Source organism: Typopeltis vanoorti, chromosome 1 (assembly GCF_054136105.1).
Source record: "Typopeltis vanoorti isolate ZY-2024b chromosome 1, IOZ_Tvanoo_1.0, whole genome shotgun sequence".
NCBI classification, from domain to species: domain Eukaryota; kingdom Metazoa; phylum Arthropoda; class Arachnida; order Uropygi; family Thelyphonidae; genus Typopeltis; species Typopeltis vanoorti.
Genome location: NC_143549.1, coordinates 168,255,682 through 168,271,245, shown reverse-complemented (window position 1 = coordinate 168,271,245; position 15,564 = coordinate 168,255,682). Strand labels below are relative to the sequence as shown.

Sequence of the window (15,564 nt, the reverse complement as noted above, 5' to 3'; positions counted from 1 at the left end):
TAAGACTTTCATGTATCATTTCTTTAATTAATATGTTTCTTTGTATCTGCCTGATCTGGTCTAGTATATGAATTATTATCGAACTTAGTGGAAAGAACCCACGTGTATAATTTAACAAAGCGGACCACAACTGCATGCAAGAATATAGTGAACAGAAGTTAGAAATTTACTGTAGTTTAGATACTGTGTATCACTCTGACAGAGCCATCCTGGATAAGAGTCTCATCTATCCTCGGTATTGGCTGGCTCAGTTAAAAAATAAATTTGTCAATGCTTATCAGGTGGACTGTCTCAGAAGATATGTTTAATGGCCGCGTCTCATTCTAGGACAAAGCCATAATCATTAAGTATCCTACACGTGATTAAACTCAAGAGCGGCCAAATATTTTGTTTGTTTAAAAAAGGAAAGTTTAAGAGATAGGGTAAACGGCCCCGCCTACTCCTTATACGGGAACAAATAGGCGTTAGCTGATTTTTTTTTTTTTTTTTTTTGAAGTTTAAGAGAACAACGAGTTAAGTGTAGACTAACCATAAAGGCTAAAAGGGACAAAATATGGAAATAGAGCATATAACAAAATATTGATGAAATGTTATGAGTTGTTTTAATTGAAATGGGGCCTGTTCAAAAGAAAAATATAATTTATCCCAGAGAAACATATGGTAGTAAATTTGGTGACACCTATTATAATTGAAAAATGGAAAACGGTGACCTCGTGCCAAGAACATGGCTCATTTATTCCGAAACTTTAAATTCTATTTTTGCTTTTTACTTCTTCATCTTTCATCTATAGCCTGTGTAGCTCAGTGGATGTGGCGTTTGCCAACCACGGCGCTTAGCCGCACGAAGGAAGACTTGGTTTCGAGTCTAGTCGGCGACTAGAGGAAATTTTTCTAAGCCTTTTTTCGACCGGTTCCCGAGTTAGTCGATCTCTGGCACGGGCAAGCAGGTTTTTCCTCCCGGAAAAACCTGCTTGCCCGTGTATGTCTGTAAACTCAAGAAAATAGACCGTAAAACCTACATTATTTAAGACATTAAATATATTGTGTTAGGGTTAGGGACCACGAGATGGCGGCACATTTGAGCCGTCTCTCTTCACTGAGTACCGCTTAATTAGTGATAGCCTTGGGCCAACTATCTCTGATTGGTACCAGTGGAGATTGAACTGCCCACTCAGTCTCCAAAAGTTAGATAGGGCTAAATGGCCTCGCCTACTCCCCGTATACGGGAATAAAAAAGGCGTTAGCTGATTTTTTTTTTCTTTCTTCTATAACCTTTCGCACCTACCAAATCAAGTAGTCTTGTAGAAGGCTATAACAATTGAGAAATGTAAGTACAACTTTGCATATACACGAGACTAGTTTAACTCACATGAAAAATTTCTTAAAATGGAAGGAAGTTGATAAAAATTTAAAAAACAAAACTACTATTGATTGAGAGACTCAATCGAAAAGTAACATTGAACAAGTGTTTTAGAACGCTTGATTGAATTTATAAAATTCCTTGGTAGCCAAATTTCAACTTTTCGTGGATCATCTGATAAATTATATGAAAGGAATAACGGCAATTTTTTAAAATTAGTCGAACTGTTTGCGAAGAACTGTTGTATTACCCCAGTTTGTTCCACAAAGCCTTTTCAGCATATTTAATTTTTAGAGCTCTATTGGAAGTGTTAGAGATGTGTTGTGCAAAATGTAATTCCTGATCAAGCATAATACCAAGATATTTTGGATTTGTGATTTTTTCAATTAGCTTGTTGTTGATCATGACTTTGGGATTGTAGGAATGTCTGTTTTTCCTGTCTGTACTAAAGGTGCTTAGTTTAGTTTTGTCTAGGATTTTGAGTTTAAGTTCATATTAGCTCAGTAGAAGTGGCGTTTGCACTCTATAGCACTTGACAGCATGAAGAAAGGATTTGGTGGTTCAAATCTAGTCGCTGACTAGAGGAAATTTTTCTAAGCCTTTTTTCGGCCGGTTCCCGAGTTAGTCGATTTCTGGCATGGGCTAGCGGGTTTTTTGTCCCGGAAACTCGGGTTTTTCATCCCGTAAACTCAAGAAAGTCGACCGTAGAATCCACACTATTTTCATACATTAAAAATATTGTGTTAGGGTTAGAGACCACGAGATGGCGGCACTAGCTTGCCGCCTTCTTCACTGCGTACCGATGAATCAGTGATAGCCTTGGACCAGCTATCTCTCTGATTGGCTACCAGTGGAGATTGAACTGCCCACTCAGTCTCCAAAAGTTAGCTAGGGTAAACGGCCGCGCCTACTCCCTATACGGGAACAACATAGGCGTTAGTTGATTGATGATTTTTGATTCAAATAAATTTTAACTTTAATTAAAATTCATTTTAATTTTGTTAGCGATTCGGTTTGGTGAGAAGGCTAAAATTCCTGTATCATTATATATTCAACGATTAAAGTGAAGTGGCTTTATCAAAATTTGCTTTAACCTTTGAGAATTTTTTTGAATATACGGATTTTTAACGATTAGCCGGCCTAGTCAACACCCCCGGTTCGTTACATTTAGCGAACCAACGTGTGGCTGTTCTGTCAAAATTTATTTAAGAAATTTCAAAGAATTTAAATTTTTATTATCGTAAAAGAACCACACACGCCCGAATCGTTACAGGGGCGCTTAGATAGACATTGCATGGGGGCTGCAAATGCCCTAACTTCGGCTCTGGTCATTAGGGTATCAACATATAATAATTCAGGATCAACTTCTCCCTTTCAGAATAGAAGATGCTAGCGGATTCACTTATTAATCATTCAACTATTATATTATATTTCTTTTTTAAGTATTTCTCATCCTATTCTGTTACTAATGAGGTGATTAAAATATTATAATTTGGGCTATTTTTGGCTTAGCCTAACTTTATGAGTTTTTGAAATATTTGTAAAAAACGACGTTCTCCATGTGCTGAACTGATTACCTGTTTAGTCTATGTGGTCACATAGATAGTAATCGGAGTGATTTTGTATTTTTTAAGTTGTCGGTTTGTTTCCTCAAATCCGGTAAACCAAATTATGGCGAGTCTGATTAAACATAGGAGGACTACCTTTGAAAGGGTAGAAAAATATATTTCTTCAATATATTTCACTGATGTCAATTTATATGGGCGTGTGTATCCACCCAGTCTCAGAGCTCCAGTGTCATCGTTGTTACACTTCGCTGCGCCAGGTAGAATATCTTTCAGCGATGCAATTGCTGGAAATTTCTTACAATCAAAAGTTGGCGACTCATTTGGCCCAACTTGGTCAACTCACTGGTTTAAAGTTGAAATTTATATTCCAGAGAATTGGACTGGAAAAGAAGTGCACTTGCGGTGGAGTTCCGGATGTGAAGCTTTAATTTGGTCAGAAAATGGGCAGCCTTTACAAGGTCTTAATAGCGATGAGCGAACATATTTTGTTGTTACATATAATGCCAATGCCAGCTGTTTGAAACATGTTTATTATATAGAAATGGCTTGTAATACGCTATTCGGAGCAGGTAGCCCAATTATGATAGCCCCACCTGATTCAAATAGATATTTTACTCTTGATGTCGTAGAAATTGCAGTGTTTGACAGGGCAGCATTTAATTTGTTACTTGATATGGAATTACTTTATGATATGTCGAATAGTCTCCCCTCTGGATCTCCTCGTGGCTTTGAAGCGCTGTACTGTGCAAATAAAGTAGTAAACATAATGCAGTTAAGTGATAATTATTTGACTGGTTTAGCGAAATCGAAAGAAGCTGTGAATGAGTTCTTTGCCAATGTTAATGGTGATAGCCAGCATAATATATTGGCAGTTGGTAACTGCCACATTGATTGTGCATGGTTATGGCCATGTGCCGAAACAATAAGAAAATGTGCCCGGAGCTGGTCGTCAGTTATCCAGTTAATGAATAAATATCCAAAGTTTAAATTTGCATGCTCACAAGCTCAGCAGTTTGTATGGGTAAAAGAAAATTATCCATCCCTGTATGAGAAAATAAAAGAATATGTTGCTAAAGGTCAGTTTATTCCAGTTGGAGGTACATGGGTTGAAATGGATGGCAATTTACCAAGTGGTGAAGCTTTTATTCGCCAGTTTTTGTATGGACAACGTTTCTTTTTTCAAGAATTTGGCATTCATTGTCAAGAATTTTGGTTACCTGATACATTTGGATATGCAGCGCAACTACCTCAAATTATGAAACTATGCAAAATTAAATGGTTTTTGACAGCAAAACTCAGCTGGAGCTTAGTTAATAAATTTCCACATAACAACTTTATTTGGGAAGGAATAGATGGTTCAGAAGTATTAGTTCATTTTCCTCCTTTTAGAAGCTATACTTCAAATGTCACTGTAAAAGAAATGATGGAAGCATTGGAAGAGTTGCAAGATAAAGGCAGAGTACCATGCAGTCTAATGTTGTATGGACATGGCGATGGTGGAGGGGGGCCTACAGAAAAAATGTTAATGAGGCTAAATAGGTTAAATGATGTTGATGGCATTCCAAGAGTAAAGCATTCCACACCCCAAGAATTCTTTAACACTATTGAGAAATGTTCTGAAAATTTATGCTGTTGGGCAGGTGAACTTTTCCTTGAATTGCATAATGCCACATATACAACCCAGGGAAAAATCAAACATATGAATAGAAAATGTGAATTTTTACTTTATAATACAGAATTCCTTTATAGCATCCTACATGCTCTGTCATCAGAAAGAGGCACATATCCTGCGTGTGAAGTTGAAAATTTGTGGAAAATTCTTCTTCTGAATCAGTTTCATGATATCCTTCCAGGTTCCTCAATCACAGTTGTGAATGAAGAAGCTTATGAGCAGCTTAATACTGTTGAAAGTAAAGCCCAAAAGCTTATCTTGTGTGGTTTGCAAAAGTTATGCATTTCTAATAATTTTAAGAATGGCAATTTAGTTATAGTGAACACCTTATCTTGGGGATATACAGAATTGTTAGAAGTTAATAGAGCTGATAAGATGCTTCAGGATATGTATTCAGAAAAAAAAGGCAGTGATGAAAATATTTATATTCAAACTGTAGCTACTGAAGCTGGAGAAAACATTCTGATCCCTGTCAGAGTGAAACCAATGGGATGTCAGTGTGTTGACATTTCATCAGTACCATCTGCTGTTTCAGTAGAACTGAAAGATGGAAAGTTTCTCTTAAATAATCAATATTTAGAGATTGAAGTTGATGAGAGGGGATGCATTACATCTCTTTTACATAAACAGAGTAAAAACAATGCTATACTTCCAGGAAGCTATGGAAATCAATATGTTATGTATGATGACATTCCGCTTTATTGGGATGCATGGGATGTGATGGATTATCACTTAGAAACAAGGCACATTGCTCTCACAGACATACTACAAACTGCTAAAATTACTGAAGATGGTCCACTCAGAGCAGTGATTTCATTACAAGGAAAAATTGGACAAAACAGTACTTTAAATCAGAAAATCATTCTTGATGCTGTACATCCTTATGTGTATGTCGAGGCAACCATTATTTGGAATGAAAGTCACAAATTCTTGAAAGTAGAATTTCCTGTAAATGTTCATAGTGAATATGCCACATATGAAATTCAATATGGTCATGTCAGAAGAACCACAAATTTCAACACATCTTGGGACTGGGCAAAATTTGAAGTCTATGCTCATAAATGGGCAGATATTTCAGAGCACAACTGGGGTGTGGCACTTCTCAATACAAATAAGTATGGTTATTCTGTTCATAGGAATGTTATGAGATTATCCTTGTTAAGATCTCCAAAAAGTCCTGACAATAGAGCAGATATAGGAGAGCATAAGATAATCTATGCATTAATGCCTCATTCTGGAACATTTCAAGAGGCTGGGGTAATACAACAAGCATATCAGCTGAACTGTCCGCCAATCTATACATTTTGCCATTCTGATTCACAAAGAATGAGCAGTTCATTGGATTCACATAACGTATCTCATTACAATAGTTGGTTTTATATTAATGAACCTGCTGTTATAATATCAACAATAAAGAAGGCAGAAGATCTTGATAACTGCCTTCTTCTTAGACTGTATGAGTCTTTTGGTAGTCGAGTTTGTGTTACTCTTCGCAGTACCCTTCCTATTCATCAAGTCAGTTTCTGTAATGCCTTAGAAGAACCATTACCAGAACCAAGTGCAAAATGGGAATTGAATAGTCTGCAATTAAGCTTTGCACCATTCCAAATTATAAATTTGTTATTATATTTTGATTAAATCTGTTTTTTTTTTAGAAGAGTCAAGCATTTCATGTGATAAAGTGCCATTTAAACTTGGAAACGGTATACTCTACATCATAGGGTACCAGAGCAATTTGATATAATGCCATGTGCCACCATTTACGAACAATTAGTTAATGAAATTACTTGACATCCACACTTTTATTTGCTGACACTTTGGTAAAGGATAAAACATTTTTATAAGCGTTCTGCATACTTTAATTCTATTATTACTTGTGGAGAATTATATATTTTGATTAAATCTGTTTTTTTTTAGAAGAGTCAAGCATTTCATGTGATAAAATGCCATTTAAACTTGGAAATGGTATACTCTACATCATAGGGTACCAGAGCAATTTGATATAACGCCATGTGCCACCATTTACAAACAATTAGTTAATGAAATTATTTGACATCCACACTTTTATTTGCTGACACTTTGGTAAAGGATAAAACATTTTTATAAGCGTTCTGCATACTTTAATTCTATTATTACTTGTGGAGAATTATTTATCCATTTTGTACATTATTGGAATGAAATATAGAAAGTATTTTTAACTTGGGTATAATTATGTTAAAGATACCAAGCAATTTTAAACCTGGTTTTACTCCATTTTTCCCAAGTGAGCAAACAGACAAAATGTCAAGTTTGCGCCTGCAGCTAGTCTTGCATCAATTGCAGGTGCAAACTTGACATTTTGTCTGTTTGCTCACTTGAGAAAAATGGAGTAAAACCAGGTTTAAAATTGCTTGGTATCTTTAACATGGAATGAAATATATTCATTAAATAATAGTCTGTTATAATATGATGGTAATCTGTAGAGAAATATTTTTGTATCAGTTTTTGGATACAATTTAAATTTTAATAGCTGTTGATGTTTCTTAATAGCTGTTTCTTACATACTTAGAAATTAAGTAGATTAAGACTGGAATCAAGTATTTCTTGTTCATTCAGTTATTTGAATTATCTTACTATTGAGAATTGGTGTAATAACTGAATAATATTATTGAAATAGCTGGAGTCAAACATGTTATGTTTCATTCCAGTTTTAACATACTTAATTTCTAAATCATATAAGAAATGCTCTTAAGTAGTATCTTGATACATAATAAATTTTCATCTGAAAGTGTATTCACTCAGTTGTGTATAATGCACTTAAGAATTCCATATACTTAGCCAAAAGTGCATTTATATCAGAAGTGACACACTTGGCATGCCTGAAAATAAATGTTGAATGATAGATGATAAAACAGAATGATAGTTTCTGTTTTGTAGGCATTAGTGTTAATTCATGGTAGGAATTGGCAGATAATCTGATGGCTTGCTTCCATTTCAGTATTATGACTATGATAAAAATAATTTTAAAAACATTATACCATTTTTTCATTGTTTGCAGGTTGCAAGAAACTTTTTTTTTTTTTTTTGCATTGAATGTGGATGAATATAACTCTTTCAGAAATTGTGTAATCTAGAGGGACTGCCTACAGTAAAGAGATTGGTAGCAGGGCATTTCTGAGTTATCTTTCCCAAGCCAAAATGTATTCTTTCTAATCAAAATTGTAAAATTTTTAGAATTAGAAATAATTTAAAATAAAAGGTTTCGCTTTGAGATTTTAGATATCACCATTTCTTTTATATTTATTGCTTTCATGTTTTTCTGTTTACATAGTATTAACCCAGACATTATAATAATAATATTTATTATTATAATAAATTTATTATATTTATTATTATTATTTATTATTATAATATCACTGCCTTCTGCTACTTGGTACAATTATTATTATTATATGGACAACTCCAGACCTCCCTCAATGAGTCCAGATGGAGGTTCTAAACATAAGCACTATCTGATATTCTTGCAATATCTGTCATACTTTGATCTGAACCATGATTCCATGATTCACAGTCATGGCACATGAAACAGACTCTGGCAACCTACTCAACTCATTCACCACTCTTCAAGCAAAAAAATCTAGTCCACATACCCTTGCTTACCACACTCTTCCTCAATTTCCAAAGATGGCCCGTAGTTCTTCCACCAACAGACCTCTTTTGAAAAATTCCCATTGTGTTAATCTTGTAAAAATCCTTTAGTAATTTATGTCTCAGTCATATCACTCTTTTTTTACCTGTCAACCAATTTCTGTAACAAATCTTCAACCTGTCCTATAAGATACACTCCACAGACCTGCTACCATCATAGTCACTTGCCTCCAGATCTTTTCCTCATCCCCAAGAAACCCAGGTGACTAAATCTTTGCATGCACAGTAGACAGATAGGGGTCTTCTTACGAAGGCCCTTTAACTCTATCCACTAACACTTCCCTCTCTCAAACCAATGGCTTAATTAGTTTCCTGGAGTACAGTTCCATCAATATGGTACACAGCTGGCAATCTTTACACCCCAAAATGCATAACCTTACACTTTGCCACATTAAACTGACATACATTCTCCTTTGCACATACTGCCAGTCTGTTTAAATCATCTTTATAGTTCTATATAGTTCCTCTCAGATCGTGTCCTGTATCATTAATGTACAAATTAAATAGCAGTGTCTCAAAAACAGAGTCCTGCTTCATGCCACTAATTCACAGGCCTTCTACTGGACTCTACTCTTGGATAAGCTGTTTGGTACCTCTCCATTAATCACCCTCTCATCCACTTTGCAACTTTATATCTATCCCCATGTGCTGCAATTTTATTGATTAGAATTCCATGCATTATCCTGTGAGAAGCCTTTGCAAAGTCCAGCAGTATCAGTAAACTCTTTACCTTTATCCAATTCAGCTGTCACTGTATAATAAAAGGTCCTATTCCTGTATTTTTTTTTTAACCAACTTCTCCAATACCTTGACCCCGACTCCTGAGATGCTGATCAATCAATAATTTGCTACTTCAGTCTTTGAGCCTCCTTTATGCAATGGAACTATTTTTTCCCTCTTTCCACATCATTGGAACCAACCCGGTGTTGAGAATTAATGTGATCAAAGACTGCCATTTCTCTGTTACTTTACCCAAAGGTGCTAGAGAAATGGCAGTCTTTGATCACATTAATAAAATAAAATTCTCATAAAATGCAAGCTAGTATACCATTTAATCTGATAGCTGGGTTCACATTAAGGTTCCGTAATATCCTATTCCAGTTCATCTACTGTGCATATATTTCCATCAAAGCTCTTGTTGATGCAATATTTCCACTTGGATGATATACTCTTGCAAGGTATTTACTTATTAATTCAACTGTTTTGTCTGCTTCAGTTACTTCTGTCATCAGCATTCATTAAAATTCTTTCATAATCATTCTTCCTTTTACTAGCAACATACCAAAAGAATTCTTTGGGAATACCTTTATCCGGCACAACTAATTTCCTCTCATACTCTGGGGGTGTTGAGATTTTGCCTTTCTTACCATATTGGTCACACTTCTGGCCTGGGGGTTGTACTGCTCATATGCCTGCTGGCCACTTTTCTCTTTGAATTTCCTCCACAATTTTTTCTCTTTTGTAGCTCATGCTTATTGATGTTGATACAGCCAACTCCTGCTTGATTTTTATCCTCCTGACTAGTTATGCAGTCTGCTATTACTTTCTTCAAGCACTCCTTTACTACCTCCCATGCTCTGTCAACATCCAGCTCTTGCAGTTTTTCATGCCAGATTCACCTTGGCCAAGTTGAACCAACGAATGCCAAAAACTCCTTTCCCCTTGACACTAACTCAGGCAGTTTATGCACATTCTTACACTCAACTGCCTCAGTGGTATCTGTGTACTCACTCAATCCCCCCACCTCTGAAAGTTCTAGTTTCTTTGATTTTGTACCTCTATGTCCACTTCATTCGATAGCAGTTTTTTCAGACTCTGAATACCAAATACATTCAAATACCAACTATTAACCTTGTTAATAAGCCCTTTCTTCTGTCAACCTCACTCCACACATCCACAAACTCCACGTCATTCCTCCTGTATTCTCATTCTCATTCCTCATTCTCGTTTGCTATCATGGCCCACCTTCTCAACTCTGTCATACCGTGGCAACAGACTTAAGTCTCACTCATTACTTTTGTTACTTTCGGTAACTCTTTCATGTCTTCTCTCATATCATATGGTCTTTTTCAAATAATTTCTTTCAACAAAAACAAGCAACTCTTTCACTTTACCCTTTTTCATTCTTTTTAGTCTTGCTAACATCATTCTTTGCACCTGGGAAGCACAATTTTGTCACACCTCTTGAATTGCTATACAAGGTTCTCTCTTTACTTTTTCTTTTTCACTTAATCAAACATTTCTTTCTCTTTTCTTCTACCTCTTTATTTCTGTTGTTAGCTTATATTATTATAATATCACTGCCTTCTGCCACTTGATACAATTATTATTATATGGACAACTCCAGACCTCCCTCAATGAGTCACTGGACTCATTGAGGGAGGTCCTAAACAAGACCTTGATAAGACCTCACTTGGACTAATGTGTGCAGGTCTGGTTTCCGTTGTGATTCTGATATGTTGGAGGGAGTATAAAGGAGAGTGTTAAAAATGATATCAGGATTGTGGAATACTGATTATGAAGACAGATTGAGAATTTGTAGACTGCAGACACTAACAAACTGGAGAAAGAGGGGTGATATGATTGAGACTTACAAACTTCTGAAAGGGTCATACAGGATTTCAATTTATGGAAGGTGGGGAAACAACCAGAGGACATTCTTGGAAGCTGAGAATGAGGGCTGCCAAGAAGGGTGTGAGGGTTAGATTTTTCTCTCAGAGGGTGGTGCGTGATTGAAATGGATTGCCATTGGATGTTGTGAGTGCAAGCAATGTGAATGAATTCAAGAAATAGTATGATAGATGGTGTAGTATGTGGCCTCCCTCAATCAGTTTCTGACTCCCTGGAGGTCTCTCTTAATAATAATAATAATAATCTACTTCTAATGATACCATTTCTAACTAATATCACTAGTTTTTTTTTTTAAAGAAACAACTTTATTTTCAGGAGCTTTCTAAAACACAGGAACCTCTAAAAGGTGCCACCTACTGCACTTTTATATCATTCATTTGCTAGTGCACACTGTCAGTCATGTTTGCAGTTTGGTACACTGTCATTACTTTTGCTGTCCTGAAAGAGTCGGGTTGGGCTATATGGAGTTATGGCAAAGCAACTATGTCTGAAACCAGTGTATTATATTAAGTGTGTTCATCTCTGTGGGATGAAAAACTCAGTTTCCAGGAGGAAGAAGCCCTGGTGAAGGTTCTTTGCATCCTGAACAGGATTTGGACCCAGGTCTTGAAGCAAGTTAACTTTATTCCTCAGCACAAGAGCTACAAAAATATAGTTATGAATGCGTGTTAAGGAATGTAGGAAGTATTAGAAAAGCCTTTGCCATTTCAGTGCATATGCCAGATTAGAACCTTGCAGTTTGAAAGCATTCCTGCATATCATACAACCAGTCACATTAGAAAAAGGAAATATTGAGAATCAAAACAAAAATAAGTTAATTGGACTGCTTTTTGTCATAATAAATATGCAAATAACATAAAACTCCAGTTTAAATTAAGTATATTAGAAATTAAAAAAACATTTTGATTCTTAATAAGGATTCACTTTTTTCTGTGTGTGTGCCAAACTTAACACTACAACTGCCTCTTATTATAACAAACATCTCTATAACACTCACTTCACCATAACAAACTTCTGACCACCCAAACTCCACAGTTACAGTATTATGCTAAAAGAAATACACTGTAGAACTAACTGTCCAGTGTAACAAACTAAGTAACCTAAGTTGAAAGTTTTTCCACTTGGTTATACTATAAATTAAAGATACCAAGAAATTATATACTTGGTTTAATCCTTTATCCAAGTGTAAGAAGTTTGCTTAGCTTCTACACATGAGTTGCTCCAGTCTTGAAAATACTTCAGGTGCAAACTTTGTTTGCTTACACTTGGATAAAAGATTAAACCAAGTATATAATTTCTTGGTATCTTTAATTTAAGTGGCCTAAGATTTTGTTATACTGGGTTAACTGTACTTCAGTTTAATGTGCACATTGACATCAAAGGATTTTTATATGCTTTATACAAAAGGATTGCATTGCTTGGAATTATAGCATAAGCAACTAAAGCCATGAGACTGAAACAAGCATACTATCTGTCACTTGCATTCTGACATGTTCTAGTTTTCTCTTTATGAGTATATTGATTCTTGAGTGCTGTTTGTTCTTACAGTACTATTTCCATCTTTTGTACAGCTAGATCCTTGAAGTCCCACATATTTAGTAAAGAGGAATTAAAACATGAATCACTTTGTCTTACGGATAGAAACCACCATATAGAAAATAATCGATAATTATCACCCTTCACCCAGACTAGAGGATTTCTATACCCTAATCTAAAGGGACTTCTGAACAATTAACAAGGATTTTCTACAAATACAATCGGTACTCTTTTAAACCAGTATGAAAGTTATTTTCTTTCCTACCGTTTACTAAAGATAAATTGTTTTCACCATCCTTACCTAGTGTCCATCAGGTATCCTCATGTTGACTTTGCTATTTTGAACTAACTGACTGTTCTGCTAAAATCAGAATTGAAAAATATCAAGATAAGATTTCTAGAATCAGTGAATTCAGGCCTTGCATCTCATGCTATTGGCACACTAGACATAGTTTATTGGAAGCAGACAAAACTGTTACACTACATCACTGTAATCTTAATTGAACAGACTATATCCCTATCTCCAAGTTTTGTTAAGTAATTGCCATTAATTGTTCAGAATTATTTTCTTTTTCTTATAATTTTTTAATTACACAACTATACCTCACTTGGTTCCTTGGAACTTTAATAGGGTTGTCTCCTACTCTCAGCTGTGACTGAGACACATGAAAGTTGACTCATTCTTGTGTTAATATTTTGAATGTTGTAACCAGTTTGTTTTGTTCTTTACATTAATGATGCTCATGTTGCAGTGAGCAAAATGCACTATCTACCAATAATTGTCCTGGATACCCCTGTTATTTGAAGTTATGGATCATTCCAGGTTCGTTAATAAAATAAAAATTGGTGTACAGATAGTAAGAAACAGTAATTCATCGTAGCAGTTTAATACAGGTGATATGGCAACACGACATGAACTCGGTGACTTTGAGAGAGGTGCCATCGTGGGCTTTCACATTGGTGGCATGTCCAAACAAGCCATTTGGATACCCAAAATCAACAGTTGGGTATCCAAAATCAACAGTTGGATCAATAATTGGAGATGTTCTGACATACTAGTGCAGGAAAACACCTAGGGCGATCACCAAAAATGACCGACATGAACAGGAGGGTGTTAAAACGGGTGGCATGCAAAAACCAACTACAATTGGCACAGACCACTCACTATGAGTTAGAGAGCACCAGTGAGCACTAATATTGTATGAAAACTCTATTTACTGGGTTTGCATAGAAGAAGAAGAGCAGCACATGAGCCAACATCACAACAATGAATAAGGTGTGGTACGTTGAACCTGGTACAAAGAGCATGTTAACTGGACATTTGACAAGTGGAAAATGGTACTCTAGAGTGACCAATCAAGGTTCATTGTTTCCAGTCTGATGGCAGGGTGTGAGTGTGGAGGCAGCCTGGTGAACGCTTGTTACCACAGTGTGTTGTACTCACAATAAAGTTTGGTGGTGGTGGAGTAATGGTGTGGGGAGCATTCAGCTGATTTGGAATGGGACTGCTGGTTGTTGTCTATGGTTCCATGAAGGTGGCTCAGTACCTTGATATTCTGGATAATCAGGTGTCGCCTGCACTGTTGAATTTTTATGGAACGGACCCGTGTTACTATCAAGACGACAAAGCTGCAGCTGTTATGGAATGGTATGAAGAAATGGGTATTATGACTGCCCTAGCCTGTGCAGAGTTCTGATCTCAACCTCATCGAACACCTGGGGAATGAATTAGAGCAGCGATTGGGGTCCAGAGCAGCACATTCTCAATCTGTCGCTGAACTCAGTGCTGCTTTTATAGAGGAATGGAGACAAATTCCACCTGATGCTTGCCAGACAATGGTGGAAAGCCTCCCTCAAAGGGTGCAGAAGATGTTCAAAGCCAAAGGTGGACATAGCAGATATTAAGGTTCACCTGCTGGTATCAGTTGTAAATTGCTAAAGTGTGTGAACAATTATTGGTAGATAGTGTATATAAAAAATAAAAAAAACAGCTAACACCTTTTATTCCCTCATAGGGAGTAGACGAGGCCTTTATACCCTATCTAGCTTTTGGAGACTAAGTGGGCAGTTCAATCTCCACCGGTAGCCAATCAGAGATAGCTGGCCCATGTCTATCACTAATTATAGCAGCCACCGATGAAGAGGCTGGCAAACAAGTTCTGCCATCTCTTGGTACCTAACCCTAACAAGATATCTTACTGTCTAAAATAATGTGAGTATTGTGGTCGATTTTCTTGAGTTTACGGGAGGAAAAACCTACTTGCCTGTGCCAGAGATTGACTAACTTGGGAACCGGTCGAAGAAAGGCTTAAAAAAAGTTCCTCCAGTCAACAACTAGACTTGAACTTAAGTCTAACTTCGAGTGACCAAGCGCAGAGGATGCATGCACCACTTCCACTGAGCTACACAGGCCTGATAGTGTATATAAGAGTTGTAAATAAATTCTACTTTCCTTTACATGTGTTTCTGTTTTTTAAAAGTATCATTGTCTACCACACAGGTTGCTATAAATGTCTAATAATTCATTTTAATTATTAATGGTATTCATTCCCAACACCACAAGACAAGGACAAAATATTATTATGATTATTAACATCAGACTTCCATGTAGTCAAATGACTTATTGCAAGAGGTCCACATTCCCATGCAAAAGATCATCAAACCTTAAAATCATTGTTTCTGCACTCGCCACACTTTTTAGGCGCTGCATTCCACTCACCAGCGATTCTCCATGTAAAAAAAGCTTGTTGCTCACCTCTCTTGCACACACACGCACTCCCTCATTATACAGCTTCTGGGGATGGTCTCTTGTTCTACTCTTATATAATAAGAGGCCATAAACTCTTCGCAAACTTATACAGCTCAATCATATCCCCTTTTCTTCTATTCACAAGACTGTCCATCTCCTTCGTGTCCCACATTCCATAAATTCTAACTTAGTGAACCTTTGTTGCCCTATAAGATATCCTTGAAAACCAAGCAACTAAATCTGCATGCATAACCATAAACCTCTTTGCTTCTGTATGTCAAGGTCCTCTTTAAGTTGCTGATATTTTGCTGTATTTCATATGGCATGCTTGGACCACCAGTAACACCTCTGAGAGTGCATA

At 36.3% G+C, this 15,564-nt stretch overlaps 1 protein-coding gene across 1 annotated transcript; it reads left to right on the top strand.

Moving 5' to 3' along the window:
- The first annotated feature begins 2,969 nt into the window (after positions 1 to 2,969).
- LOC150110630 (alpha-mannosidase 2C1-like) lies at positions 2,970 to 7,776 on the top strand. Its single transcript, XM_090395358.1, has one exon. The coding sequence runs from the start codon at positions 3,032 to 3,034 to the stop codon at positions 6,236 to 6,238; it is 3,207 nt and encodes a 1,068-aa protein (XP_090251484.1). The 5' UTR covers positions 2,970 to 3,031; the 3' UTR covers positions 6,239 to 7,776.
- The last annotated feature ends 7,788 nt before the right edge of the window (positions 7,777 to 15,564 follow it).

Excerpts from the sequence above, each read along its gene's own strand:
- LOC150110630 (XM_090395358.1), top strand. The coding sequence starts at position 3,032 with ATGGCGAGTCTGATTAAACATAGGAGGACTACCTTTGAAAGGGTAGAA.